Genomic DNA, 27,869 nt, shown 5'->3' with positions numbered 1-27,869 from the left:
TGCTTTCGCTTTGTACTTTTCAGCGCATCCCAAGCTCTAACGATTCCGGTAATGTACGGCTTACGCTTGCGCTTACCATCGGAAAGCTGCTCAACAATCTCGTTCTCGACCTCTTGAGCAATTTGTTGTGCTTGTGCTCTCCACTTAGCTCGTGTGGCATCATCGCTTAACGATCGAAATGGCATGGGCTTACGGTCGCCCATAACCCCAAAAGCAATTACCATCGCCCGCTTGCATTCGGTTTGTGCTCGGTTCTTTCGATCGTATGGAGCGGCTTCCAGATCTTCCTCTAAGTACTGACAAATGAGGGTGGATAGAGATACCCCGCCGAGTTTGTTTAGGGTCCTAGGCCATGTAGGTGGCTGAAGTAGCTGCAAGGAATTCGATGCAATTGTACGTCTCTCCGGCTCAGTAATTGTGTTTTCCATCCGCTGCATAGATTTCTCAATAGAAGCTACGAGGTGCTCGTATGATGCCGCAAGCTTACTGTATGATGTCGCAAGCTGTTTGTTGGCCACGACGAGCTTTTCGTTAGTATCCTCCACCACCTTTAGACGCAGTCGAGTTTCTTCTGTCGCTCCTGCAATACTTTGCAGCGTTGCCACTGTGCCAACCAGAGTCCAGGGCCCCCGAAAAAAAAATTGACGACACAGTAATTTCAATAAATAAGCAGACATTATTTATGTTGTCACCCTAAACTAGGCTCGTGCATAATTTATGGTGGCTGCATATTACATACGGTAATTTATGCGTACAGTTTCCTGAAGTTATCTGCAGCAGTCAATCGATCGCCAACGAACCAGTCGTTTTGTTGCCGAATCGGCTGATCTCAGCAGACTCATTTCCTTTTCTCTCACTTCCCACTTTAGAAATGATTCTCTTCCTGCGCGAAAATGCTGGTTACTGAGACGCACAAACACTTGACACAGCAACTCGAGCGTAGATACCTGTTATTGATTCAATAAACCTTGGTTATTGCAGCAGTAACTCAATTATTTATTGGTCTTCTAGCTAAAGCATCATAACGTATTGCCAACATACAAGCTAGCTTCGCGATAATTTATCGTGAAGATGCTACTACGATAAATAACAATATCATTTTCGGACCCCCTGCCAGAGTCTCCTTGAAAGTATGAACCCCAACAAATTGGGCTGCCCTTGCAGTATCTGTTAAACTATCTGCGACGACGCCAATCGGAAGTGACAGGACGTTATCTTGGACGAACCGTGTTCGCACAGCAATACTGTACTCCACTCACGAAGCAAATTAAGTGCGTCCTCTTCTCCACATTGACCATCATTCACGACACTCCTTACCACCGAAATCATTTTGCTGTGAAGAATGCGTGCTGGATACCGTCGATACGTCTCCTCAAAATACATAAGTAGCGAAGCCGTCAGTGTGAAGATGAACTTGTGTGGTTTCAGCCGATCCAAGGCTTTGTCAAAGAGGGAAAGTGCAAATTTCTGCTGTAGATTCGAGTCGTTTGGGTCAGCGTCAGCACGGCTCGACAAACCAGGCGCTAGATGGGGTGAATGGACTACCGCATCTGCAACCTTCCACCCAGAAAGAACTCGGGCTACTTTTAAGTGACCTTTGGTTGTAGACGCAATGTAAACAAATAGTTTCATCATCTGCTTCATACTCCACTTGCCTCGATGCGCGACATCAGCTAAACTCAGTCCACTGTTTGATGCAGCATGCGTAGCAGCTCCACGGCGAGCTGAGTGTGTTCGTAAGCCAGGCGTTAATTGGCCACCACAGCTAGAGCTTGTTGACAATGCAGCTAGCACTTTGTTGGTGTGAGCGCTACCACACTCACCTGACTCGCTTATTGCGACTTGTGGGAAGACTCGAGACGACGGGTTGAATGGATCAGTGGCCAGCTGAGTAGCTAGACTGTGAAAAGGGTCTATCTCCCACATTAGCGCTGAGCAAAGTATCGATAATGACTGCTGTTCAGCCACCTTCTTGCGCACAATATTAATGAGAATTGCATCATTCACCCACAGAAGATAGCAAAACTCCAGATTTGTGATGTCTGATATTCTTCCAACAACAGCCCAGTGAAAATTGATAAGTGTTCTATCCTTCAACGACAAAGTTGTGTTGTCAGCGAATAACCCCCCTCCAATCAAACGAAGGTCTTCAGGTGTCATGAGTGGAGCTCTGTTGACCACGAGCCTGACGCCCTCAGGCAAGCGGTTGTAAAATTCTTTCTCGAGTGATTTACGCAGCTGACTGTACCACGATTTGTTATCATCAAATAGCCTAGTACAGGTCTTTCTCTCCAATAAAACTCGGACTGAGCTCATACAATCCAGACTAGTGCTGCACGCCAGGTCCTCGTAGACTAGTAAATAGTCAGCAAAACGACCAATCATGTCCTTTGTGATGTATTCGGCCTTTAGAGAGGCGATCGTTAGCGGGCCTGGCCTGCGATTGGTGAGGCTGTCTGATTCGCTCGCTCCATTATCAATGCCTAGAAAGCGGTCAAACACACAGCGCACCAACGTTCTGTGTCAAGAAGCCACAGAGCGGATGGCGCATCGTTCATGCTTATAACAAGCCGAACGGTGCGACGATATCGGCGCAGACGCCGATACCACGAAAAGATGTTATCATCGATTCGATGGACAGGAGCATCATCGATAGTGTTCTTGATCTGCGCGACGGGTTCTATCAAATCCTGATGCGTGAGATGGGCATCCTTCTCACGGCGGTGAGCACTCCAAGCGGTATGCTTTGGGAGTGGCTAGTAATGCTGCAGAGACGAAAGAACGTCCCTGCAACCTTCAATAGATGTGTAACGCATCTATTGAGCTCAGTGCGTGAATTCGCACCGAGCTACTTCAATGACGTGCTCGTTGACAGCCGGGCTGTGACCGGGAAGACTGACGTTGAGGTGCACAAAGAGCACCTCCATCAACTGGTAGGGCTTATGCGTAAAGATTAGCTCTCTGCAACCCAGAAGAAATGTATCTTCGGGGCGAGCGAGATGCTCGTCCTTGGGTGACCCGTCGGGAAGAACGGCGTACGCCCTGACCCAGAAAAAGGTCTGAGCGATCAATGAATGGCCTACGCCATCCAACGTGAAGGAGCTGAGGCAGTTCCTTGGACTTGCAGCGTACTTGTGCAAGTACATTGAGAATTACGCGGGCAAGATTTGCCCGCTGTCAGAGCTTCTGAAAAAGGAGGCTGAGTGGATTTGGACTGCTGAGTGTGAGCATGCCTTCGATACAGCCAACCAGGGCTTGCTTGAGGCGCCGGTCTTGACAGTGGCTGACCAAGATCGCCCATTCCATATCGTGTGTGACGCGTCTAAATTTGCGATCGGATGCGCGTTGATGCAGCACGAGCACTAATGTCGTGATCGTGTGATCTACTACCAGTCGCGTCAGCTGAAGCCAGCCGAGCGTAACTATCCTGTACATGACAAGGAGATCCTTACCATGAGGTATGCACTCGCGAAGTTTCGAGTGTATTTACTTGGGAGTAGACCGTTCGTGGTTTACGCCAACCACGCTTGACTGCGAACTGCAGTGAAGACTCCGCACACCTCGCAACGAATGGCAAGATGGTTGTCGTTCTTTGCGGAGTACGTCTTCCAGGTTGAGTACAAACCTGGAAGGTTGGATGTGGTGGTCGACGCGTTGTCGCGTCGACCTGATAATGCCGTTAAGGCAGCCGACGTCAATAGAATTGGCGTCGAACGAGTACGGGTTCCGTCGTCGACATTGATCGACGACGTGAAGATTGCGTATGCGAGTGACGCAGACGCGAAACAACTGCTAGACTATGTCTTAGCACCTTCTGACGTGTCACGTCGGAAATTGTCACCACATCTGCGAGCTCGTGCACATCGATATCGTTTGCACGAAGGACTGTTGCTTTACAGCGCAGTGGACGACGATGCGGATCACGTACGAGTATTATGATGCCCCTAAGGCAGGGCACCCGAGCCGTGAGAGGCCGTACGCTCTTCTCACGAGAGACTTGTACTGGGATCACCAGTACAAGTGGGTGCGCAAGTACGTACGTGCTTGCAAAGTGTGCCAACGCGTGAAGCCTGCTGCGTATTTGCAGGCACCATTACAGTCACTACCGACACCGTCGGAATGATGGCAGTCCATTTCTATGGACTTTGTATACGGTCTTTCGCCAGGCAACAAGCGGAGGACTGGCGTTGTGGTCTTTGCTGACCGATACAGCGGCTTCATCGGCCAGTTCACAGTACTTGAACGACATAGCAACGCGTATACGTTGGACATACCGTCCAGTCTGTGACTCAATCCGACATTTTACGTCGGGCGGCTGAAGTTTACGAGCAACACGAGCTAACTAGCCTCGATGGATCGAGAACGACGAAGCGGTGTGAGCCAGCTTATCGAGCGCGACGACGCGGTCGCGCAGGTGCCTCAGCTCCGTTTCAAGTACGACTTGGATGTTCGAAGCGGTCTGAGCAGCCTCAGCGACCTGCGCCATATGTAGGCGCAGCTCCTGCTGCAGGACTGCGAACTCGCCGTTCTGGGATTGTTCCAGAGCGACGACACGGTCCTACAGAGCGCGGGAGTCATGATCAACCTGGGCTTAACCATACGGAGGATATCTTTCCGCCCCGGCCACTGTCGCAGCGTGACGCGCACGGCACGTTGGATTGTCGAAAGCGTCGTGGCCTATGAAGCCCCAAGGACGAACCGAGATCAGGCTCGTCTTCGTATTCGTTGGAGAGGATTTCCTCCCCATCGAGATACATGGGAGCCGCGGGACGTCCTGATGAAGGACGTTTCGGAAATGGTGAGGGTGTACGAGGCCCAGAACCGAGTGCAGACAGTATGCCTGCACTAAAACTGCGAGAGCCACCAGCACGGGGTGCATCACGGTGCTCAAATTGAGCACGGAGGTCTCGAAGAGAAGCGGGTACACGTACGGAGGTGTACCCGAGAACATCGCGTTCAGAAAAACGCATGCCCTAAGGCGGCAGTGCGAACACGCAGTTTCAGGTGGAACTGCGCAGTGGATTCCCGCTTCCATAGCGTCAATATGGAGGCTATCGACAAGATGACGTTTCGAGAAGGTCTTAAAGCGCTGGCGAGCCGCGATAATACGCTCCCGGTAGCCTTTCGCATTGTTGTTGAAGCTCACAACAAATGCGTTCCAAGACTGTCAAAGTGCCACCCACTCAGGCACTTTGCTTTTGCGCGAAGGTTTCTTCGACGCATTCCATCGGAGCTCATTGAAGAGTCCGATGTAGTAGTCGCGCCTTTAGACGAATCAAAGTGCATGTCGACGGCCTCAGCGTCATCATTGATGGCGCTGCACACGTACATCCAATCGAGTGCGGCGGCGACGTCGCGCCGAACGTCAGCGATTTCGATAGCAGTTGGCATCCAGGGAGCGCGTACTGCAGGTGCAGTACACGGAGAAGCAGGCGGCACCGGCACAGGTGACTGCGCATCTTCTTCATTGCGCGGACGCTTCGATTCAGGAGCGTCCGAAACATCGCCACGGCCACACCGCGACCCAACCGGAGGGTCGGGTGTTGGTTCGGTCGACTTAGAGTCGGCAGCTGAAGGCGAGATGTCCTCGTCTTCCATGGAGACGTCTTCGATGTCAGACCCATAGTCAATGGGTATGTCTCCATCAGTAGACATCACTGACGAGCCCACCATGACGACTGACGGTTTGTCAGTCGTAGCTTGTGCATGCTTTTGCGTAAGCATAGATTAGTATTGTCTGACAGAAAGATTACCTTCTGTCTTCTATGCACTTCTTTAATGAAATATCTTACTGGTAATGAAACAACCGCCTTGACATGAGAACAGGAATAAAATCAAAGGCAAGATGTAGTTTTATCAAAACCAAGTCATTTTAGCTTAATTCAAGCTCAAATCAATAGCATTTATTCACATTAACAACTATAACCCTAAAAAGGTAAAAAAAAAAAGTTCATGCTATGAACAGTAATTCGCAAAAAAAACTAAGTTTCGCAAAAACACTATTTTATTAGCTGTTAGGAGGAGGGTTATTTGATGCCTAGTGGTATATGTAGTAAATGTTTTCTCAAGGGCCATCAAAGAAACATTTGCTCTGCCAGACGATATTAATACCAGCATTGTTAAGCTTGCGTGCGCTCGTCCATGTTGATTGACACGCTGATTCTGAATGGATTTTCGTAGAGGTGCTGAATGTAAGCGAATTCGGTGGAATACAACCGCATGAACATCATCTGCTCCAGTCTACAACCAGCAGGTGAACCCGTGAACTTCATGGTGAAGAGATTCACGTTTTGTTGAGTGCAGATCTGCCGTGGTAATCTGAGATTGAATTGATAAAAATATGGAGAGCCAGACGGTGCAGATGCTTGCGTTTGGGATAGGCTTTTCAAGTGTTTGTGTGGCAACGTCCTCACCCCAATCATTCCAGCTTTTGCCGAGGAGGGGGCATTCAGCTTTCCACGTCAGTAGAGGACAAACCACACTACTCCAACAGGTCCCACACCCGAAGATAATACCACCATGCTGCCCAAGAAAGCTCAGCTGATCGGCGTGGTGGTAGTCATCGCTGTGATCGGTGTCATTGCAGCCGTGATAGTGACTCGCCAATCTGACAGCAGCAGCTCGGTCACAGAGTCGTCAGGGACTGCTAACTCCGGCTCCGGTTCTAGTGTATCTGGTGGCAGCTCGACCACTACTTCGTCTGGAAGCAGGAGCAAGCCATCCAAAAAGAGCAACAACACAAGTTCTCGCGAAAGCTCAATCACATCTGACCCGGCTTCTGCGAAGTTTTCGCTAGCTGCGTTTGCCGTCGGTGACTGGGGAACGACCATTTACCAGGACTCGTGTTGCACCCGCTCCGAAACTTACACCAACTTTGATGTTGTGGCAGAGGATGTCGTGGCCAGTCTCATGAACACTCAAGCGGGCAACGCCGACATCAAGCCCAAGGCTATCCTCGGCCACGGCGACAACTTCTACTGGACGGGTATTAACAGTGCAAAAGGACGCGATTCTCGTTTCACCACAACCTTCGAGAAAAAATTCAGTGGCGACAACCTAGCGTCAATCCCGTTCGTGAACGTTGTGGGTAACCACGACTACGGTGGTGGCAGCTTCATTTGCTCGAAAGGTGACGAAAACGCCAAGTGCAAAAGTGCTGATGATATCGTTGAGGGCCTTGAGAACAAGTTTAAGTGGCAGCAAGAGTACACGAGTCCTAACGATAACCGTTGGGTGCTGAAGGACCACTTCTACGTCTACTCCATTGAAGACAAAGACTCGGGTGTGAGCGTTGACATCTTCAATGTGGACACGGGCGATGCTGACGTACACGCTGCTCTCCAGGTGTGTTGCCAATGCTTCGCTTACTCGGAGGGTGACGATGATTCATGCAAGGGTGTTGCGCGTGGACATGAATTCTGCGCCGGAGGTGACACGGACATGTACGACGCATGCTTTGCCAAGTTTAAGGAGTGGGGCGATGATTCACGCAAGCAACTGGCAGAGAAGGTGGCAACATCCACTGCAACGTGGAAGATTGTCAACAGCCACTACAGTCCCCATGTACACTACGATGAGAAAGGTATGCAGGAGTGGTTTGATATCCTGGAGGGCTCTGGTATCCACGCCTGGGTTTATGGCCACACGCACGGTGAGAAGCATGACTACTCGGAGTCACTGGGTGTGCATTTTGTGGAGAACGGAGCTGGTGGCGGTATCCAGAAGGAGTCGGCTAGTGGTCTCACGACGTACGCAGCCAAGTATGCTACAAACGTGTGGACGTACGGTGGTGACGAATACGGTTTCTTCTCATTGGAGGCGTCGGAGGAATGGCTGAAGGTACAGTACCACACGGCTGACAAATCGTGGGCGTTTGGCTCGACCATGAGCGATACGACCGCTGGTGGAGTTCAAACGAAGCACTGCTGGTACATTCCTGCTGACGGTGCCGAAGGCCAGGAGTGTAAGTCGCAAAATGTGTCGGCGTAGCTGAAGATACGAAAACGTAATGGTAATTTTGCTTCAAATGACTCGTGATAATCGTAAATTATGTTGCGCTCTACTTACTTCTGCTGTCTAAATTAATGCTTACATCTCTCTTCTTTCGATCCAGTTTAGCAAGGAGCAATACAATGTCTTCATACAAGTAGCAATCGCCTAGGACCATAACAAGAAGCAAAAGAAAATAGCTCGTGGTTTCGCGTCTTTTCATTAGCATTCTCAAAATTTTCTCTACGATCCGCCATGCAGAAGTTGACCAATGTCGAATCACAGCGCATGATGGCAGTCATGGGCGATCTACTCGATCGCCTCAACTACCTCACGTATGTGCCGCTCGAGCCACAGAACTCTCTTCTTGAATCACTGCGTGAGAGTCGATGCCTCAACTCAGCCGAACTGCTGCGTGAACACTGGCGTTGGGAGCAGCTCTATCAACAGGCTACGCAAGCAATGGACAGCCGTCAAGGTGACATCGCTGATCAAGTTCGGGTGACAGCAAGAGCTCTATGTCGAGACCTGCGCGAACATCCCGTGGCTGTGGAGGTGCTCTATCATAAGGGCACAACAACTCACGATCGATCCGAGGACTTGCAGATGCTGGTGAAGGCATTATCTGAGCTGACAGATCTCACGCACACACAATTGGACAAGACGCTGGAGGATGCCAAGTCCAAGAAGGAGCTCATGGCAGTGGCTGAAAGTCGCATGAAGCAAGCAGAAGATGAACGGTTATCAATTCGCGAGAAGCTAACGGAGATGCGGAAGACCAAAGAGGAAGAGGTGGCTCTGTTGGATGCACAAGTGCAGAAGCTGCGAAGTGAGCTGCACGCAATCAATCAGGTACAAGGTGGCCGTGTTATTTGAACGCTAAGAGTGACATTCACCGTTTTGCTGTCGTGACAGACCGCATCGCATGAGCTAACGATGATCGATAGTGATCTGAAAGAGGCACAAGCCAAGGCTCATGACCAGCACTCGGAAGAAATGAAGACGTTGCTGGATCAAGCTGCTGCGTTAGAGCTGCGTGCTGCTAAGATGGTTCAGGAGCATCAGGAAGAAGAAGACGCACTTCGCAAGAAGAAATGCAAAATGGCCGCCGAGGTCGCAGCAGTGGTGGACAAATTCGACAATGAGATGGAGGTCATGGGAGCCGAGCTGCTCACACTAGCAGAGACCTTCCGGAAGGAACGCGAGCAATGTGAACAGTTCAATGAGCACTTTTTGAAGGTAAGCGTCGACATGATTCTGTTGGTAAGCTTACCACTGGGAATAGAAGTCTCATCGCTGCATGTTTATAGATCGATGAGGAGCAATCTCGTATCGATGCTGAGGAGCACGTACTGGAAGAAATCAGGGCTCGAGAGCGAGAGAAGCAAATGGTGCGTTGGTTTGTGGTTAGCTGGCGCAGTTCAGCATTTTTGACACTTTATGTCGATGCAGATGATTTTCAACGCAGCCACCAAAATCCAAAAGGTGTACCGCGGGGTCCTTTGTCGTCGAGAATACGTCAAGATGGTGGCGAAGAACAAGAAAGGAGGAGGCGGGAAGAAAGGAGGCAAGAACGGCAAGAAGAAGTGATCTGGGATATTTTAGCAAGGAAGGCGACCATTTTTTTTCTTGCAAAACTGCATCGTCCGTAGCTAATCAGTCACTTCACTTCTGCTGTTGCTGTCCTGGGTTCTGCTGGAAGTTGACACTGTACGATCCCGTAGCGGGGTCCTGCACCATCTGGAAGTTGTCGGTGCTGAGTCCAAACTTGCCCAGGATCGTATTACCAAACCCCTTGAGTTTGTCCAGCATTTCCGCCTTCATCTTCTCCTGCCGTTCGTGCACGATCTTCTGCAATCGCTCGTGACTTTTAACCGCCGTGCGCACCGTCGGGTCGATCTTCAACACGGCGTCGTAGTCTGCCAGGGCCTCTTCCAATTTGTCCAGCTTCTCAAAAGCTTCTGCTCGTCGCAAAAGCGCCTTCACGTATGTAGGCGACAGCGTCACGGCCTGCGTGCAGTCGTCCACAGACTCGTCAGTCCGTCCGAGACGCATCAGACATGCCGCCCGATTGCTGAAGTACACCGCCTGCAAGTACAGTTAATTGCCAGACCAATGAAGCAATACATCATTAATGTAGCGTACCCTATTATACGCGTACTCCTCATCGGCGGGGCAGAGCTTTAATGCCGTCGTGTAGCACTCGATGGCGTCTAGATAGCTGCCACGCGAGAAGAATCTGCGAGCAGAAATAAATATCAGTGATCTTTTCGTCCTGGAGTACTATTACAAGAGTTTGTTATGTCAACGTACTTGTTGCCGAGCTCTTTCGCACCCGACGCCCTCTTCACATTCTCGGTTTTGTCTTGAGAAGCATTTTTCTCCTCTGCTTGTGAGGCGTCGACTTCTTTGTCGCTTTTTACACTGAGTACGAGACGCTCCAGCTGCTGCTCCAGCGTCTCCTCCTCCTTCTCTTCGACCGCCGCTTCTGGCTGGTTGTCTGCCTGCTTCTCGAGGCTCTTGGGGTGCGCCGCAGGATAGTGCGTCTCCTCTTCCAGCACCTCGAATCGATCCATAGCTCTGCGAAAATATCAAAGTGACACATCTCGAAAAATAATCCTTGATTTAGTCCAGACCAATTTTTTGTGACGGTTCATAACAAGAGCGTTATTTTACCCGTGAATTGTCAAAATTTCACTTCCGATCATGACGCCACCTCCAGCAACTTGGCGCGCGCATCAGACGCTCTCCATACACGCCAAACCTATCTCCAGCCTCTCATTCTCACCTGATGAGGGTTTTCTAGCCTCCTCATGTATGTAGAGCGTACTATTCTCTCTCTATTTTGTTACCTCAATGTATTTTTAACTTAACGCCTTTCACCTGCAGCGGCCGATTCCTCGATTAAAATCTGGCGCTTGACGTCCTCAAACGAGCTGGAGACGTCGCCCAAGGCCTCTCTATATGGACATGAGGCTGGCGTATCTGCAGCCTGTTGGTCACCGGACTCTCGGCACTTGGCATCGGCTTCGGACGACCGCACGGCACGACTATGGGACGTAGAGACTGCCAAGACGCTCGCCACACTAGGCGCCACCCACCGGAGCTTGGACGCTGCGCTCACCATTCCGTTGTCGCTCTTGGAGGGGTCCTCTACGACCTTAGGGCTGGACGAGGATGGGATTAGTTCTGGAGTCGTGACGGCGGACCCACCCGTCGAGTCGCATAAAGGTTTTGTCAGCTGCGTTGCCTTCAATCCTCAGGGATCGCTGGTAGCCACGGGTTCTCATGACGAGAACGTGAGACTCTGGGACGTCCGTAATGGCAGAACAGTCGCCATCATTGGCGCTCATCAGGAGCCAGTGGTCAGCGTGCAGTTCCATCCGACGGACGGCTCGCTGTTGGTCACAGGCGGATACGACGGCTTGGTGCGTGTGTGGGATGTGGCTTCTCGTCAGTGTCTGCGTTCAATTGTTACGGACCCGGCAGCGCCTGTGGGCAGTGCGAGATTTACGCCAAATGGTCGCTACGTGCTCAGCGCGACTCTCGATGGCACGGTGCGTCTCTGGGATTACATGCGCGATATCTGTGTGCGCACGTACAGCGGCCATGTCAATCGCAAGTTCAGCATGCAGTGCGCCTTCTTGGAGCAGCAATGGAACCAGCAGCCTGTTGTGGCTTGTGGATCGGAGGATAGCCGAGTTTTCATGTGGGATGTGGACACGCAGAACGTGTCTTCTGTCTTGACCGGTCATGATCACCCTGTGCTCGCACTTGCGGCTCATCCGACGAGTGCGCTGATGGTATCGGGTTCCAATCGAGACATTAAGATGTGGACTCCAAGTGTTGCAGCTGGTGACGATAGCAACGTAGAGAGCAACGGCACACAGGACGCAAAAGTTGTTTAGAGTTCGGTGTTGAAGGTGCACAGATGATGAAGAAGAAGCACACAATGAGTCTATTTATTACTACGATCCCATGCCATTCCACCTATATGCGGTCAAGACTGTTCTTCAACACCACAGGGAACAACCAGCGATCCTTCCGGCGCACTGCCATCTATTGGGTCTTCTGCATCTGCTGCATCTTGCTAAGGTTCTTGAGGTAACTGAGCGTAAACTGGTTGTCATCGCAACTGCAAAAAAAACACACACACACAAAGTGTCAGTAAGAGCACACGAGGCAGCATCGGCATCAAACAGAAGATCAACGTACATCTTGGCAAGGTCCTGCAGATGGCGAGCAATACTCTTCTGCAGTGAACGCAGGGTCGGCAGGCATGTGGCACTGCTCGATGGGTCATCGCGCAGAGTCTGGCCGTGCGTGTTTAGCACCGCAAGACTCCACTGGAGGTAGAACTCGAGATGCGGACTACGCTCCATCCTCTTGGCTAGCAGCTGCAGCAATCGCTGCAGATACATCTCGCCACGCAGAGTCTGTGCCACTAGAGGAATACTAGCGATCGGAACGCCTTCCACACATCGAGCAATAAGCGGCTCCTCATTCAGATGCAGCGCCATAACCAGCGCACGAGCGTACTCGCGTCGTGCCAGTGTCTGTGTGATGGTTTCGGGTGTGATGTCCTCGTCCAGCTCAAACGGGTCGAACGCCAGACTCTCATCCAGTCCATAGATCAGCAGACCTTCTGTGGTCGCAGCAGCCCACGCACGTCCTGTCGGGGAGAACAGAACCGCCTTAGACAGCACCTCCATGTTCTTGCGCCGACTACCAGGGTCAACGGCACGCTTCGCACCCACGAGACTGTCACCGGCATTGCGACCCGAAGCCTCCGAGTCGTCCAAATGAGCATCCAGTTCGCTCTTACTTAGACCACTCTCCGTAACGTTCTTGCTGTTAAGCTGCTCCAAGATGCCGTCAAGTGACAAGTTGTGTGAGATCTGGAACTTCTTGAGCAAAATCTGCGGCTCCACTGCGTAGATGCACACGAATTTAGAGCGTCCGCCAGCAAGCAGCAACAAGCCGTCAGCCGAGTAGCAAACACTCGTGAAGTGTTTGGTGAGCTGGTTGTTCGCCGCTGTGATGTGGTCTCCTTCTTTACGACCACCAGCAATGTCACGCTTGCCATCGATTGTGCCAACTTGCTCGCCATCCTTGACGTCCCAAATGTTAATGGCACCGTTAAGTGTAGTTGAAGCGAGCTGCTTTCCATCCGGACGGAAGGCAACAGCCAGTACGTCTGTGGGGTGAGCGAGGGGCTCGATGAAGCTCTTCTTGCTGGCAAACAAATTCCAGAGACGCACCGTGTGGTCCCACGACGAAGAAGCCAGAATGGGCTCGGCAGAAGACGAAGGCGAGAACGACAGAGAAGTCACGGGTCCTGTGTGGCCACTGAGCACGTCTGTGAGTCGTCCAGTCTGCAGCGACCAGACGTACACGTTGAACGGGTCCATCGAACCAGCGCACACGACCTGGCCACTCGGATCCAACGCCAAGGAGAGGAACTGCGTGGGTTCTGGTGTGGTCAGGACGCGGAAGTTCTTGTATCGGTTCAGGTCAAACGCACGAACTGTACCGTCTAGAGAGGCACTCAAAACGGCTTGGCCGGAGGGAGCGAACTGCACGGCCGTCACGGGAGCCGCGTGTTCTGTGAAAGTGACATAGCAGAAGCCGCTGTTGGTGTCCCAAAGCTTGAGTTTGGCATCGTCGGCTCCCGTGGCTAGTAGGCGTCCGTCGGGTGAGTAGCTCGCAGCGTTCAGATCGAAGTAGTGTCCTTGTTGTTTGAGGACATACGTCTCCGAACGCCATTCCCAGACCAGCAGCTGGCCAAGCTTACGCGAGGCGAAGGCGAGCCACTCTCCAGTGGCGTTCACTGCTACTGTCTCCAGCTCGTTCTGCGTGACACTCAGCGTGTGGATGTTTACAAATGCCGGTAGTTCGTACAGACCGAACGTGCCGTTGCCAAAGCCAACCACGAGCATTCCTGTGGACGAGTGGAAGGTGCAGCACAGCACCTTGGCGAAGTCCATTTTGAGAACGTGCTTCTGGCACGTGTACCACTTAGTAGCACGGGCAATTTCCGGGATTAATTCCTTCTCTTCGGACAGTTTACGCTTGCGCTTCTTGCCGGCACTTTCATCCTCGCTTTCGCTCTCGTCGCTGTCGCTTTCTTTGTCTTTATTCTCCTCCTTCTCCTCTTCTTCGTTGTCCTCACTCTCCTCTGAGGTCCGTTCCAGCATCTCCACATCTGGCAGTTTGTATTTCCATTCGAAAGCGCCGCCATCGCGTCCAACTGTGAAAATTGATCTGTCATCTTCTGCGAAGAAGGCGCCCACGACCACATCGCGGTGGCCTGAGAGCGTCAATGGCTTAAATCCGGGGTACGGGTCCACGGAGAACACACGCGCCGATAGATCCTCAGCACCCGTGACGAAGAACTTGGAATCGTGAGACCACGAGACGCTCACCACATCAGCGTAATGTCCAGCGTACGTGCGATGCAACACGAACGGAGCGAACTCGCGCACTAGGCCCGGTGTACGCCACAGCTGCACCTTGTTGCCGATAGCAACGGCAATGTAGCGGTTGTCAGGACTGAAGTTCAAGGCTTTGACGGATTGCTTGAAGTGGAATCGGTAGAGCACAGCGCCACGCTTCAAGTTGACTAACAAACAGCGACCGTCCTCGTCCACAGCCAGCAGCAATCGCGAGTCGTGCGAGACAGCTATGCGTTCCACATTCTTGCGCGCTTCAAAGGCAAAAGTTCGCGACGTATTGCTGCAATAATTAAAAAGTTAGTGTATGTGAATTGGGTGAGCCAATCTGCCAATGTGAACGTACTTGACGAGGTCAAACTGGGTGATGCGGTTGCCCACGGGGCTGAGTACTGAGTTGCCGTCGGGCGTGAAGGTCACGTTACCCTGCGAGTAGACGCTGCCGCAAAGGTGCTGGAACTGGTACGCGAACTTCATGACGACCAATGCTACACTGGTAGTTGACTGGTTGGAAGGCAAGAGCGTCGTATTTAATGGCCAATGAGAAGCAGTAAATTCTCATTTCATCCAATCACACATCGTGTCTCTTTGATCATCACTGCCAGTCTTTATTGTGGTAGTACCTGACCAGCCATGGCTTCCGCGTCCAAGAGCGGCGCACCCAGCGTCATGACCAAGTTTCTGGGCCTGCTAAAGAACTACCGAGAGCCTGTGACGGACGCCGAGGTGCGCGAATACTTCCAGGCTGGAGGAGGCGGTGGCTATGACCAGTTGCCCGACGTTATCAACGCTCTGCTGACCGAGGGCAAGATCAAGATTTTTAAGAAGGGTAGTGTGCTCTCTTATGGCATTGTGGATGCCGAAGAAGCTGAACGCATCCGCGGACTCACGTACGCTTTAGATGCGCGCATTTTGACGCGAGTTGGAGATTTAAAAGTGGAGATATTAATTATCTGGATTTGTGCTCTGCAGGTTAGAGCAGCGCTTGGTGCTGCAGGAGATCGAGCGCGCAGGCAACAAGGGCATCTGGACCAGAGACATTAAGTCGCATACTAACATCCCACAGGTGTGTGCAGCATGACTGCGGGCGTACAGCAGTTGTATGGATAAAATCTGACGAACGACGTTTTTACTTAATGACGTAGCAAATTGTGACCAAGACGCTGCGGCTTCTGGAGACGCGCCGTCTCGTCAAGTCCGTCAAGTCAATCAGCAGCAAGAACAAGAAGCTGTATATGCTCTTCGACCTGGGTAAGCCGCTGTGTGGAATATTGACTCAAAAAGGTGTCGAAAGTGTTGCTTACAATCTGTTGCATGTTGCTACCTGTAGTGCCCTCGACGGAAATTACCGGTGGCCCTTGGTACAATGAGCAGGAGTTCGATCACGTATTTATTGACACACTCAGCACGTTCGTGTACGAAGTGATCAAGGCCTCGGGAATGAGCACGTTGAACGCGATTACAGACAAGGTGCATGCCTCGGGTATTTCCAAGGTGGCGCTGGGTCCAGAAGAGATCCGTTCCATCATCCAGACGCTCATGTACGACGGTCGCGTCGAGGAAGTTCGCTCTGTGCGTCTCACGCCTGGTGTACGTAATACATTGTTTGCCTGTCAATATTTCGTGGTCGGTGTCTCACTTACCTGGAAACTTCTTGCAGGCATCTCACGAGGTCAAGTACAAAGTTTCGCAGCAGATCACGACCTTTAACTACCTGTCAGAGACTCCATGCGGCGTCTGTCCGGTACGTCGAAACTTTCGAGCCAATTATCTCCTTTTTTTACCTTTACTGACGTTAAACTTGCTCTCGGTGTTTCTTAAGGTGTTCGACCAGTGCCAGGAAGGAAACGTCATTTCTCCGCGTTCGTGTCTGTACATGACCAAGTGGCTGGGCCTCAAGGAACTTGACTTCTAACGTTAGTTGCCTTCTAAGCAAAAGCCTTCATAGATTCCCTTCAACCAATCACCGTATGCCGTTCATCAATTATGTCCAATCAAATGCTTTCTGGAGCTCCGAGTTTGTTGCCGACCAGTTCTTCGTCGACGACATGGAGAGACCGCTGCTCGACGCTCGTCACACGGCCCTGGTGGCGTCTACGCCGGCACAGACGACTTCTCCTGCACCTCGTGGCTCCGTCGGTCTTTTCTCAGCTTCAGGCTCCCGTGAACGCGCCGTACCAACCAATCCGGGGCTCGCGTCTTTTCCCCATGAAGGTAAAGCATCAATTTGCGTTTACATTTCTAACGTACTCAAACGATTCTGATGGTAAATTTGGTTGGGGTTGTGTGCTGTGAAGACGTAGAGCCAATGAGAGTGTATCCAACTGCTTGCAGTGTGTCGAATCCAGCGTCGTCGGCGACTGCAGGGACTGCAGGCTTCCGGTCCGTGTCCTTGCCACGATGGTCGCCGTCTCCGTTGACGCCCAGATACTTAGCGGCGGTAACACATCAACCACCACCACCGTTGGGGATTCTGCTGACAAGTTCGGCGCCTGGATCGGGCACTACCAATGTACCAAGTGCTGAAGTTGGTGGGAGCGAAGCAGGCAGTCATTATTACCACTACAGCAATGTCCCGTCGACTAGAGCAACGATGGTGGAGACTGCACATAGACAGGAGATGATACAGACTGGCAGTAGCCTTGGTGGCTTGAGTGCTGCTGCTGCGGAGAATGCAAATACAAGTACTAATGGTGCACCGATGACCATGACCTCCACATTAGCGACGTTGCCGCTACCCATGACGCGCCCGTTGGTGATCCCACCACCGCCACCCGCTGCAGCGATAACAACCTCGACCTCGGTGGCTCCCACCAGGAAGCGTAAGCGGATTCCAGGGGCTATGCGGATGCGCAACTTTCTCTGTATGCATCCTGGCTGTGGCAAGTCGTTCACGGACAGCGCTCATTTGAGAGACCACACAGTTGTACACACGGGTGAGAAGAAACTGAGCTGTCCGACGTGCAACAAACTTTTTGCTAGGGCGTCTACGTTACAGGAGCACATTCGTGTTCATACCGGAGAGAAGCCTTACGTATGCGGCGTCCCTGGCTGCAGTAAATGTTACTCGTCTCGTGCTGCGATGCGCTTCCACCGCTCTACCCACGTCCCGCAGATCGCCTTCCCTACCAGTGTAGACGTCGAAGCTGACTCTAACGCAATACAAGTCCAGACTGCCCCAGCGACGCCGTTCGTGTGTCAAGAATGTGGGAAGCATTTTCGTGTCCGTGAGCTCTTGATGGCGCACCTAAAGGTCCATGCAGCTCACCGAGCAGCAGCTGTTCTCACCTCCCTGTCACCTTCTGGAACAGCTAGAACTGTGATGGATCGTCCACTGAATGCTGAAGAGGAGGCATGCACACTTTACCCGATAATTCGCGGAGGTTCTTGTCACGGTGGTGAAATACCGTCAGATGAGAACAGATACCTTCAAGATACCATTCGAGCACAGCAGGACCAGATCGAGCAGCTGAAGGCTGAGGTTCTGAGACTACGAGGGCAAACCTCTCTCGACGCTACAGTAGCGTGTCCACCGACTGAGATTCCTGTCAGTACTGTGAGTGCTGTGAGTGCTGTGCCTGCGCTGACTGCTCCAGTTGAAATGCTTCGAGATGGGTTCAAGCCGTTCGAGTGCTGCATCTGCCATAACCGCTTTGCCAACTTCTACCAGCTCACGTTTCATGGCAAGCAGCATCCAGAGAGACCCATGACAGAGGTGACGGGAGAGCAGGTTCCTCTTCCTGTTGGACCCAAACACTGCCCTGAGGAAGAGTGTGAGTATGCAGAGTCCACAGGTCGGAGCTTGAGGAATCTGCAGACTTTGAAGCGACATTGGCAGCGCCGCCATCAAGACGAGCGGCCCTACGCATGTTCGTATTGCCCGGCGACACGTCAGAAGACTTTCAAGACCCGAGAGAACCTCAAAGCTCATGAAAAGGACTGCAACAAGAACGTTCCTGTCCGGTGAGTTGGTGCATGAAAGCAAATACTGGATATCATGTACAAGTAGCAGAGTGCGAGGCAACATATTGAGCTGCGTTTATTGCGGATGTGGGTTACTTGGACACGTCGAAGACTTGGTCGATGATCCGATGCAGATTGATGCTCTCCAAGTAGCCCTAGACATGGCAAAGTACAGAGTTAGGACACAGTTGAAGACTCAGCAAGCGCAAAAGATCCCGTACAGCCTTCATCTTCTTCACTGCGTGAAGATACACAACGATTGCGTGGAAACAGTTCTCCTCGCCCTACAGAGAACCCATTCAATCAGTACACTCTTACTGAGCTTGGCGCATTTAGTGTCTCGAACGCACCGGTACGATCTCGCGAACTGCGCCCTTCACCAGCGCCTTGAAATGAGGTGGGCGCCCCACTGTCTGCACGAGGAAAAGCCGGCTACGTACTCGAGGCGTGAATGGTCGATTGGGGCCCTTGCTGAAGTAGTAGGACTTCCAGAACGGCCGATCACGCTCGTTGTCCGCAGGCAACATGTTGTCCAACATGCAGCAGAACGTGTTCATCAAGATCTCGGCGTCTGTTGGCAAGTTCTCCGTCCACTCTTTGCCTTTCCAAGCCGATCCTTTGTTCCATCGGAATCGATCAAGACTTCGGTCCTTGGACAACATGATGAGTCGCTCTAGCACATACTGCTGACGTTCTAGCGAGGAATAATCCGTGCTGCCGGGGTCACCGACATTCAGGTATTTCTCGAACTGTAAAAGTTCACACCACACGGTCAGTACGATCTCTACAAACACAAAGCACAAGCACTTCAACGTACACTTTGGTGCTCCTCGAACAAATACACGCCTCGCTCCTTACTGAAAAACAACGGACTCTTCGCAAGGTTCTGCAGCATATCAGAGAGCGACACGTTGGTCATCTGGTTCGTCTGGCCCGGCGGACATAGCAACGCCTGGGATGGGACGCGACGCAGCAGAACATCCGCCATCACGCCACACTCGTTGAGAGCGTTGGCGTTCTCCAGGAAAGCCTCCACGACGTCCTTCACGTGATAAGCAAGCAAGCGACGGATGTTGCGGCAGTACAAGTGCATGAACATGGCCATTCCCCACTCTTCGAGTTGCTGCCACGCAATGTGCGGAAGCGAGGATGTACGCAACGGATCCTCTTCTTGGTCTCCGATACTGACATCGCGAAGGTACGGGTCGAAGCCTGAAGCCTGATACACACGAGGCACCATGGACGCGTTGCCGTAGATGCCAAAAGCGTCGCTCTGATACGAGTTCTCCATACCGTAAGCTGAAGCGGACTGCATGGATTCTTCCGCCTCCTTCTGCTTCTGGGTCTTTTGAAGGCGACGAAGATACGCCTTGCCGTCCTCTACAGTCTTCACTGGCGCAGGGTCGAAGAATGAGCGATCTTCCTGAGTCTGTCCCTTTGCATCCGAAGAATTCTTGTTGCCCGACAAGCGACCTCGTAGAGAATTAAGCTTCATCACCTCATCCACTAGCATTCATTGCAACAAGTCAGCAACCATTCCACCATATTTCATCTAATAAAGGAACGTACGTTGCGCAGTACGATCCAGCGGGGCATGGGAAGCCTCGGGCTTGCTAACTCGTGCCAAGTACTGTTAAAAAAATACTACCGTCAGTAATGTTACTTGAGACGCCAATTTCTATTAGCTCTGCGTACCTTGGCATTAAACTGAATAAGCAGCTCCTCTCCCTGCACTTGCGCCACCCGCAGCAATAATAACACCGACAGTACAAACAGACCATGACCTTCAAGACAGACCAGCTCAATGTTAGCTAACAGTGTGTTATTTAATCGAAATGAAAGTCCAATATCACCTGCGATGGCCAGCAGACTCGGCAGGATGGCGGTGCTCCAATCGCCGTTAACGACGCTCCATAGCGGCGGGAGAGTTAGCCACAATAATGTCGATAGCACCAATGCCACAGACCCCAAGTTGCTGGTGTATGTCTCCAACTGCGCCTCGCGGATGGCGCGCGTCTCCATAGCGAACAGAGCATCGTCTGTCATAATTCAAACCTGTGGATCGAGTCCCCACTCTAATCCACCAAAAACACCAGTAAGCATTTCTACCAATCCGAGAACAATATGAAATCATTTCGTTCTGATTGGTCCACAAAGATGATTTTTGTTTTATCCAATACGATGCCAGTGACGTTGCAATCGTATCACCAGATCACGAGACCAGTTCGCATCTGTAGACGCAGGCCATGAACGGGTTCGACTCGTTCTTCCCGAGCAACTCGGCGCCGCGCAATCCGTACTATCGCCACTCGCAAGCGCGACGGCCTCGCGCGTCCACAAGCGATCGCTTTTTCGTACTAGTGGGCACCATCGTGGTCTTCATGCTCTTTGTGGGATACCAGAACTTTCGAAATGTAGCGCCTTTAGGCGGTAGTCCTGCATCCATCGAGGAGCAAGCGGAAGCTGCAGCTGCTCTGTCTGGCAACGAGAAACGACCGAGTCTGCGAGCGACAACGACGGACGAGGAGACAGATACGAACCAGCAGAAGCGGACGCTGAGCTCCTCACCTTTGAGTCTCAAGATCATGACCTTCAACTTGAGATTCGCCGGTACGGGTGACGGCCTCAATAGCTGGCGTTATCGTAAAGACCACGTGGCCGACATCATCGATCGCTATCATCCTGCCATCATGGGCACGCAGGAGGGACTCAAGGCGCAGCTGGCGGAGCTGGAGGTGAGTGCAGATTGGGAGGGTTGTTAAGGTGAATAAGTCTCTGAATCTTAATATTGTGTGTAGAGCCTGCTGAATCACCCGTACGAACGCTTTGGCGTCGAACGTGAAGAGAACGGCGAGTTTGAGCAGATTTTCTACGACGCGGCCGTGCTGGAGCGTCTGGATGACGGGAACTTTTGGCTCTCGGAGGAACCAGACACGCCCGGTACTCAGGGATGGGACGCTGCTTGTGTGCGTATGGTCACATGGGGTAAATTCCGTTTACGTGCAACGCAACAGGAGCTTTTTGTGTTCAACACGCAGCTGGATCATGTGGGTCCAAAGTCACGCGAAGAAGGCTCGAAGCTACTGTGGGCACGCATCCAGCAGATCTCGGGGGATGCCCCATTCTTCCTCATGGGAGACTTTAACACTTATCGCCACACTAGTACATACAGCTACTTCACATCCCAAGAGGGAGGACCGCAACTTCGTGAAGCGTGGCCTGAAGCGGCGAAGCAGATTGGTGACGTATCGTACACGTATCACGGCTGGGCTGGCGTTAAGAACGACGGCGAGAAGACTGCTGTCCGTGCTGCGAACCACATCGACTGGATCTTCTATCGTCCGCAGATGAAGGTGCTGGCAACTGAAGTCATTACTGAAGATCGAAAGGGCCGCTACCCGTCGGACCACTACCCGATTCAAGCCGAACTTCTCTTCCCTAGCCCAGCAGAACTGCCACCTCCAGGTGCTAATTAGACATGAGAATCAAAGAAATATGTCGAGTCGTGTCTACATAGATGGAGCTGTGAGCGGGAAATTGTTGGTGAATTATACGCCTAGAGCGGTTTAAACTGTTGAGGTGTAGCATTTCACGGGCTGCCCCGGTCCGTGTCGTAGAGCGACTGAGTCTAGCGCGACGCTTTCGTAGCCTCGCGTGAAATCTCCTAAAATCCTCAGGGCCGAGAGTCCTGAAAGAACGCTCACTAACTCACACTGTGTAGGTGGTGACCAACGCAAAAGGATGTTCTTTGGGTCTTTAACCCACCCAGCAAGCTCGTTCAGAGGCAACTGAAACTGTGTGATGGTTCCATCGTACGAAAACACTGGACTTAGTGGCATGGCCAGCGTTATTCCTGTGAATTGGGCGCAAGTCGCACACTCCAACTCGACAAGATGGCCCATTCCCGCAAGGTTCAAGTTGGCGGCATCAAAACTGCCCTCTGCCGATGAGAGCACAAAATCTAGTGAACCACCGTACGCCGACCAGTGGTTACCGAGAAACTTAGGCGGGGCAGTGAAGTACCAAAGCATGGAATCGTCACCGGTGTCCTCACGACGGTGGATGACAGCATCGAGACCGTAGATGTAGTAACTCAGCTGTACACCACGCGAAATGGGCTGGAAATGCGGTAGTGAATCGGCACCAGCTCCATTCGATACAATTCCCCATTTGTCGATGTCCAGGTCGAACGTGCTTGACACTAGCGCATCACTCGTGGTAATTACGACGATTCCCTCGTTCGACTTAGTCACCCCATCCGTGACAGTGAAGCGAAACTCTGCGTACTGCATGACCACCGTGCAACTTAATCAGCAAACGATCGGTTGTGCTTGATCTCGCCTCTTACCTTATTGTCTCTTCGAGGACCTCCGAAAGGTGGACGTAGAAACACAACCCGGTTGTTCGAGCCCGTGACTGTCGTGGGTATTGTTGTTATCGGTGATGCCGCACGCTTTGGCTCATAGCTGGGTGTCAGCAAAATTAGTTGCTTCAGTCTACATTGACAGCATCGTGGAACCTTACCCGTATTCACTGTAGATGTCCGAGAGCTGGTAGATTTCTCCGTTGAGCGGGAGCGACGTGATCGTGTACGACAACTAAGAATTCACAGCCAGTGGAGTTTGTCACCATCAGCATCGTATACAGCTTTCATCTGTTGAAGGCGCTACCTTTGCACCGTCATAGTTAAAGCCCTTTAAATACAGCACTTGCTCCGCTCCAGGGTCGACGTGGTATACCAAGTTCCGAGCAATTAGCGTCTGACTGCGTCAACGAAGTATTCACAACACGAACGAAGAGCCATAAACACTCAAGCTTCATGTACCTTACGGCGCTGATTGACGTCACCCACACCAATACAAGGACAGGAAGCAGCTCTCGCTTCATGCTTGATGCTCTGCGGTCGTTTCAGGATTTGAATTAGACCAGCCCACTGTTGTGTGGTACAGTACTTGGTGTGTCCTTTCGGCCTGACGGCTCCAGTCAATTCATGAACATGCCACTTTTGCATTTGACATTCTGATGAAGGGTGTCTCTATTGTGCACAGGACAAGTCAGCTAGCTCGTAGTTAAGTTGTGATTTCACGCTTTCTGCTCCTCGGCCTGAACCTTTTTGAGCATCTTGATGATCGCGGTAGCTGTGGCCTCGTTGCGAGGCACGCCACGACCAACCATGTACATTTCAGCGAGGTTCTTCCAGGCCTCCATGGAGTCTCGGTCCGCAGCCTCCTGGTAGTACAAAAACGCCTTCTTAAAGTCCTGCTTACTACCGTTGCCGTTATAATAAAGAGCACCGAGACAACAGAATGCGTCGGCGTGTCCCTGCTCTGCAGCCACCATGTAGAATCCGTGAGCCTGCTCGTAGTCTTGGTCGAAACCGTCACTGCCGTGGAAGTACATGTCTGCCATACAGAAGAAAGCGTCTGCGTCGCCAGCCTCCATGGCTTTGTCCAGGTGCTCAAGGAATTTGGCACTGTCTGCAGGGAAATTATTGGCTTCATCTCCGGAGCGGTACAGCTGCGCTAGGTAGTACAAAGCAGCCGGGTGGCCCTTGCTGGCTGCCATCTCAATGAGCATAAGTCCGCTTCTGAAGTTTGGCTCGATCTCCAATTCCTTGTCGCCCTGGTGCAGTAGCATTCCCATGAAAAACTGCGCCGACACGTCGCCCACCTCTGCAGCACGCGTGAAGAATGGAATCGACGCGCCCTTGTTTCCTGGGAACGGAGGCTCTGCATGCTGAATCCCTTCAAATAACATCACTCCGAGGTTATACAGTGCATCCGGGTGTGGGTTTTCATCCCTCGTCACTCGGGTAAACCAGGCGCTGGCCTGCAGAGCCATAGGCGGGTCGTGGCTCAGACACAAGTTACCAAGCTGCACGTGTGCATCGCGGCTACTGTTGTCAGCTGCACGACGCAGCCATTCCACTGCAATTGTGGTATCCAAGTGCGTCTTGGTAATATCCGCGTAGTCTTCGTCGCCATTCTCAAGCAGCGGTTCGAGTTTCGAATTTGGGTCCAGTAGGAGCTCCACAGTCTTACCAAACGCACGGTCCAGCTCTCCTGTCGTAGCATGCTGCACCACCGAGGCGGCACCAGCTAAACGCTCAGTCTTGATCTGTTTCTTGCGCCTCTGTTCCAGCAGATACTGTTTGTAGGCAGCACGAGCCTCCTTCCGGATTTCCTTGATGTTCTGAGCATCATCCGCGCGTTGAGAGCGTTGACGACTGGCCTCAGCATCACGAATGAGTTCCTTGTTCTTGCGCTGTGCCTGGTCCTTCTCCTCTTCTTCGTCTTCGTTCAGCAACAGCGAGCCCAGCATATATTGTGCGTCGGCGATATTGGCGTGCGCTGCCACTCCCAAGTATCCCATGGCCTGCTTTAGATCATCGCCATCCATCAACTCTTTCGCCTTCTCGAAAGCTTCGTATGCCTGTAATCCGCAGAAAAGTATCAGTATCGATGCCAACAACAAAAAATATTCCTGAAAAGACGAACCTCTTTCTCGCTAGTTGCGGAGCTAAAAGCGCGTACACCAGCATATCTGCACTGGTAGAAGCTCAACCGCGTTTGTCTAGCATCAGCAACGTGTCCATGGCGGCTGAAAGCCAATGCCGTCGCTGCAACTCGTCGTCCAACTCGCCGCATCATGATGGTGCTTGTGTGGCTGAGTGACAAGCAGTACCAAACACCGAATTCGAGTGGGCCACGTAATGATCTTGAAAGGACACTCATCGTCACTTCAACAATGAATCGCTCGAATTGGTTTGCATGGATTGTGGTCACTTTCGTGCTGTTAGAGGGGAAATTTGCTCGTGGAGATTGCCCCAACACGTGTAGTGGCCACGGCACGTGCACGACCAAGGGCAACGGCTACTTTTGCTCGTGCTACAAAGGCTTCACGGGCGGCGACTGCTCCCGGCGTGCGTTTCTGCGGTGACCGACAATTACTTCGAGTCTTTGCTAACACACCTTGTTGCTTATGGTATTTGGGCTGGTATAAAACGGGATGCAGGTACTTGTCCGACTGGACTGGCGTGGAATGATGTCGCGGTTGCTACGGATCGTGCTCACCAACTGGCAGCGTGCTCGAATCGTGGAACTTGCGACTACGCCACAGGAATGTGTATCTGCGACGTTGGTTTCTCCGGCCTTGCGTGCAATCGAAGTACGGTTTAGTTATTTTATTCGAGGCGCTATATGCAGAGCTCCGTCCTCATGATCGTTGTAGTGAGCTGTCCAAACGATTGTGGTAAGCATGGTGAATGTCGTTCCATGAAACTCCACGCGGTGCGCAAGGATAAAGGACTGCCCCCAGCGGTGGTCTACAACTCCATCTGGGATAGCGAGATGGTACACGGATGCGTTTGTGAAGAAGGATACGGAGGCGGTGATTGCTCTGATCGTACGAAAAGCGTTGCTGTCATCAGCTTGATCTTTGAAAAACATCTCGAACACCTGGTTTATATATTTTTTTTCTGGAATAGGCCTGTGCCCCAGCGGCGACGATCCACTTACGGGTGCTGCCACGGATTCTCTGTTTGGGTTTCAGAAGAACGAGAAGCAAACTGTTTTGTGCGCTGCAACGGTGCGTGTGTGCAAGATTGTTTTCAGTCATTTGTAACATGCTAAATTGCTGTATAAACGGCAGAGCGGGACGCTAACGCTTTCTTTCCGGGGCCAAACGACAGTCCGTATAGACGCTCTAGATAATGCCGATGTCGTGAGCAAGAAACTCAACGTACGGATTGCTTTTGTAGGTTGTATACATGGTTTCCCACAGATTTACTATGTATCGCTGTAGGCTTTGCACACGCTTCAGAACGTGAACATCCTTTTTGGTGGAAACAGTACTACAATGTGCACTGCAGACGGCAACACGGTCACCGTTGAGTTCACTCAAAACTTCGGATCGTAAGTATGAAGCGCTTTTAAAGTGTTCCTCGCGTTTGTTTTTTCGCTAACTCCGTGAGTACGATATCCAGGTTGCCCCTGCTGGCTGGAGATTTGTCTCGATTGCTGCATGCAGGTATCGGGATGACACCAAAGCTGACGATATCCAAAGCTGAGGCCGGATCCAAGGAGAACGAAGCATGCTCCAACCGCGGTAGATGCGATTTGACTTCTGGTGTTTGTACCTGCTACATGGGCTACACTACCAGCGACGGAATGGGCGGTCCGGGCGACCGTGGTGACTGCGGCGCCGCTGACTCCACCATCATCGCATGTCCGGTAGGTCTAACAATATGTCGACATTGCCTGACCACTAACGCTGTTCTTGCGAGCAGGGTGAAATAGCTTGTAGCGGCCATGGCTATTGCTCTGGGCCACCTCAATTTCGCTGTTTGTGCGAAGCTGGATTTACCTCGGGAGATTGCTCTGTTCGGACTTGTCCTGAAGGAATCGCTTGGTTCGATACTCCCATAGGAGACAATCGAGCTCACTCGATGGCAGTTTGTTCTGGAGTCGGCGTGTGCGAAACTTCGCTTGGCGAGTGCACGTGTCCGGCCCCGTTCGAGGGTGCTGCCTGTGAGCGACTTGTGTGTCCACCAGGTTCAGAGCCTGTATGCAATGGGCACGGCCGCTGTCTCACAATGGCAGAGCTAGCGCTGGAAGCTCGCAACAATCTTGGCGATCCACTCAGCATAACGTACGGCAGTACACCAAACGACCCAAGAACCTGGGATTTCAACAAGATGCAAGGCTGCGTTTGCGACGAAGGATACGAGGGCCACGACTGTGCGCGACGCTCATGTCCACGCGGTGACGACCCACGAACAGCAGGCCAGACGCGTGAAGTGCAAACTATTCGCTGCGCTTACACGGCCCTTGCCGCATTCACTCTTAGTTTCCGAGGAAAAGTATCACCAGTATTATCGTCGAATATGCTAGCCGCGGATATGAAAGCTGCGCTCGCTACGGTTCCGACTATCGGTGACGTCCAAGTATCGTACTCCGCGGGTCCCAGTAGCGGTGCTTGCACACTCAGTGGCCAACCGGCAAACACAATTTCCATCACGTTCATATCGGCGCTAGGAGATCTGCCGCCTTTACAAGTGAACGCCGACCGCAACACCGTTTTACTGCCCGTGTTCACGATAAATAGCGACGGGATTAGCGGCTCCCTCCGTGGCACCAACGAGAACGCCGAATGCTCCAACAAGTACGTTAACGGTGATGTTGCCATGTCTGCATTGCTAACTCGTAATGTTGTCTGTGTAGTGGTGTGTGCGACTATAGCGCAGGTACATGTCAATGCTTTGACGGCATGGCAACTAGCGATGGTCTCGGTGGACTGGGACTTCGCGCAGACTGTGGCTTCCTGGTTCCCGATACCATGAGACTGATAGACGTATCAGAGATCTAGCAAAGAGATGAAGCGCAAATGGATGATGTATTTCTTTCGCGCTACTCCAATTATTACAGCTAGGATAGATAGGTATGGAAAGACATACACACGCCTAAC

The 27,869-nt window shown here is 51.9% G+C and overlaps 11 protein-coding genes across 11 annotated transcripts; 7 read left to right on the top strand and 4 right to left on the bottom strand.

The window, feature by feature from the left end:
- Nucleotides 1-6,437: 6,437 nt before the first annotated feature.
- On the top strand, nucleotides 6,438-7,989 carry PITG_00056 (uncharacterized protein; the record flags this gene model as incomplete). Its single annotated transcript, XM_002908645.1, has 1 exon — nucleotides 6,438-7,989. One exon carries the CDS (start codon nucleotides 6,520-6,522, stop codon nucleotides 7,987-7,989), a length of 1,470 nt encoding a protein of 489 aa, XP_002908691.1.
- Nucleotides 7,990-8,244: 255 nt separating this feature from the next.
- PITG_00055 (uncharacterized protein) lies at nucleotides 8,245-9,579 on the top strand (the record flags this gene model as incomplete). The annotated part of the gene is made up of 4 exons (XM_002908644.1): nucleotides 8,245-8,841; nucleotides 8,905-9,228; nucleotides 9,300-9,380; nucleotides 9,442-9,579. 4 exons carry the CDS (start codon nucleotides 8,245-8,247, stop codon nucleotides 9,577-9,579), a joined length of 1,140 nt encoding a protein of 379 aa, XP_002908690.1.
- A 75-nt stretch (nucleotides 9,580-9,654) lies between these two features.
- On the bottom strand, nucleotides 9,655-10,565 carry PITG_00054 (Mitochondrial Protein Translocase (MPT) Family; the record flags this gene model as incomplete). Its single annotated transcript, XM_002908643.1, has 3 exons — nucleotides 9,655-10,077; nucleotides 10,135-10,228; nucleotides 10,303-10,565. 3 exons carry the CDS (start codon nucleotides 10,563-10,565, stop codon nucleotides 9,655-9,657), a joined length of 780 nt encoding a protein of 259 aa, XP_002908689.1.
- Nucleotides 10,566-10,695: 130 nt separating this feature from the next.
- Nucleotides 10,696-11,945, top strand: PITG_00053 (WD domain-containing protein; the record flags this gene model as incomplete). Its single annotated transcript, XM_002908642.1, has 3 exons — nucleotides 10,696-10,804; nucleotides 10,879-11,821; nucleotides 11,933-11,945. The coding sequence occupies 3 exons, from the start codon at nucleotides 10,696-10,698 to the stop codon at nucleotides 11,943-11,945; spliced, it is 1,065 nt and encodes a 354-aa protein (XP_002908688.1).
- Nucleotides 11,946-12,048: 103 nt separating this feature from the next.
- Nucleotides 12,049-14,918, bottom strand: PITG_00052 (periodic tryptophan protein 2; the record flags this gene model as incomplete). Its single annotated transcript, XM_002908641.1, has 3 exons — nucleotides 12,049-12,124; nucleotides 12,205-14,724; nucleotides 14,788-14,918. 3 exons carry the CDS (start codon nucleotides 14,916-14,918, stop codon nucleotides 12,049-12,051), a joined length of 2,727 nt encoding a protein of 908 aa, XP_002908687.1.
- Nucleotides 14,919-15,063: 145 nt separating this feature from the next.
- Nucleotides 15,064-16,356, top strand: PITG_00051 (DNA-directed RNA polymerase III subunit RPC6, putative; the record flags this gene model as incomplete). Its single annotated transcript, XM_002908640.1, has 6 exons — nucleotides 15,064-15,331; nucleotides 15,414-15,507; nucleotides 15,587-15,692; nucleotides 15,772-16,031; nucleotides 16,102-16,185; nucleotides 16,264-16,356. 6 exons carry the CDS (start codon nucleotides 15,075-15,077, stop codon nucleotides 16,354-16,356), a joined length of 894 nt encoding a protein of 297 aa, XP_002908686.1.
- A 133-nt stretch (nucleotides 16,357-16,489) lies between these two features.
- On the top strand, nucleotides 16,490-18,408 carry PITG_00050 (uncharacterized protein; the record flags this gene model as incomplete). Its single annotated transcript, XM_002908639.1, has 6 exons — nucleotides 16,490-16,655; nucleotides 16,739-17,013; nucleotides 17,059-17,547; nucleotides 17,614-17,770; nucleotides 17,855-17,966; nucleotides 18,012-18,408. The coding sequence occupies 6 exons, from the start codon at nucleotides 16,490-16,492 to the stop codon at nucleotides 18,406-18,408; spliced, it is 1,596 nt and encodes a 531-aa protein (XP_002908685.1).
- Nucleotides 18,409-18,455: 47 nt separating this feature from the next.
- On the bottom strand, nucleotides 18,456-20,453 carry PITG_00049 (uncharacterized protein; the record flags this gene model as incomplete). Its single annotated transcript, XM_002908638.1, has 7 exons — nucleotides 18,456-18,559; nucleotides 18,626-18,688; nucleotides 18,755-19,153; nucleotides 19,222-19,910; nucleotides 19,974-20,034; nucleotides 20,100-20,188; nucleotides 20,258-20,453. 7 exons carry the CDS (start codon nucleotides 20,424-20,426, stop codon nucleotides 18,497-18,499), a joined length of 1,533 nt encoding a protein of 510 aa, XP_002908684.1.
- A 197-nt stretch (nucleotides 20,454-20,650) lies between these two features.
- Nucleotides 20,651-21,880, top strand: PITG_00048 (uncharacterized protein; the record flags this gene model as incomplete). The annotated part of the gene is made up of 2 exons (XM_002908637.1): nucleotides 20,651-21,139; nucleotides 21,203-21,880. 2 exons carry the CDS (start codon nucleotides 20,651-20,653, stop codon nucleotides 21,878-21,880), a joined length of 1,167 nt encoding a protein of 388 aa, XP_002908683.1.
- A 90-nt stretch (nucleotides 21,881-21,970) lies between these two features.
- PITG_00047 (uncharacterized protein) lies at nucleotides 21,971-24,776 on the bottom strand (the record flags this gene model as incomplete). Its single annotated transcript, XM_002908636.1, has 5 exons — nucleotides 21,971-22,690; nucleotides 22,753-22,870; nucleotides 22,929-23,002; nucleotides 23,075-23,164; nucleotides 23,514-24,776. 5 exons carry the CDS (start codon nucleotides 24,774-24,776, stop codon nucleotides 21,971-21,973), a joined length of 2,265 nt encoding a protein of 754 aa, XP_002908682.1.
- Nucleotides 24,777-25,151: 375 nt separating this feature from the next.
- On the top strand, nucleotides 25,152-27,770 carry PITG_00046 (sporangia induced conserved hypothetical protein; the record flags this gene model as incomplete). The annotated part of the gene is made up of 9 exons (XM_002908635.1): nucleotides 25,152-25,326; nucleotides 25,419-25,571; nucleotides 25,635-25,808; nucleotides 25,891-25,991; nucleotides 26,055-26,144; nucleotides 26,208-26,317; nucleotides 26,389-26,635; nucleotides 26,692-27,566; nucleotides 27,626-27,770. The coding sequence occupies 9 exons, from the start codon at nucleotides 25,152-25,154 to the stop codon at nucleotides 27,768-27,770; spliced, it is 2,070 nt and encodes a 689-aa protein (XP_002908681.1).
- Nucleotides 27,771-27,869: the final 99 nt, after the last annotated feature.

The sequence above is a fragment of the Phytophthora infestans genome, genomic scaffold (assembly GCF_000142945.1).
Source record: "Phytophthora infestans T30-4 supercont1.1 genomic scaffold, whole genome shotgun sequence".
Lineage (NCBI taxonomy): Eukaryota > Oomycota > Peronosporomycetes > Peronosporales > Peronosporaceae > Phytophthora > Phytophthora infestans.
This window is presented reverse-complemented; position numbering and strand designations above follow the sequence as displayed.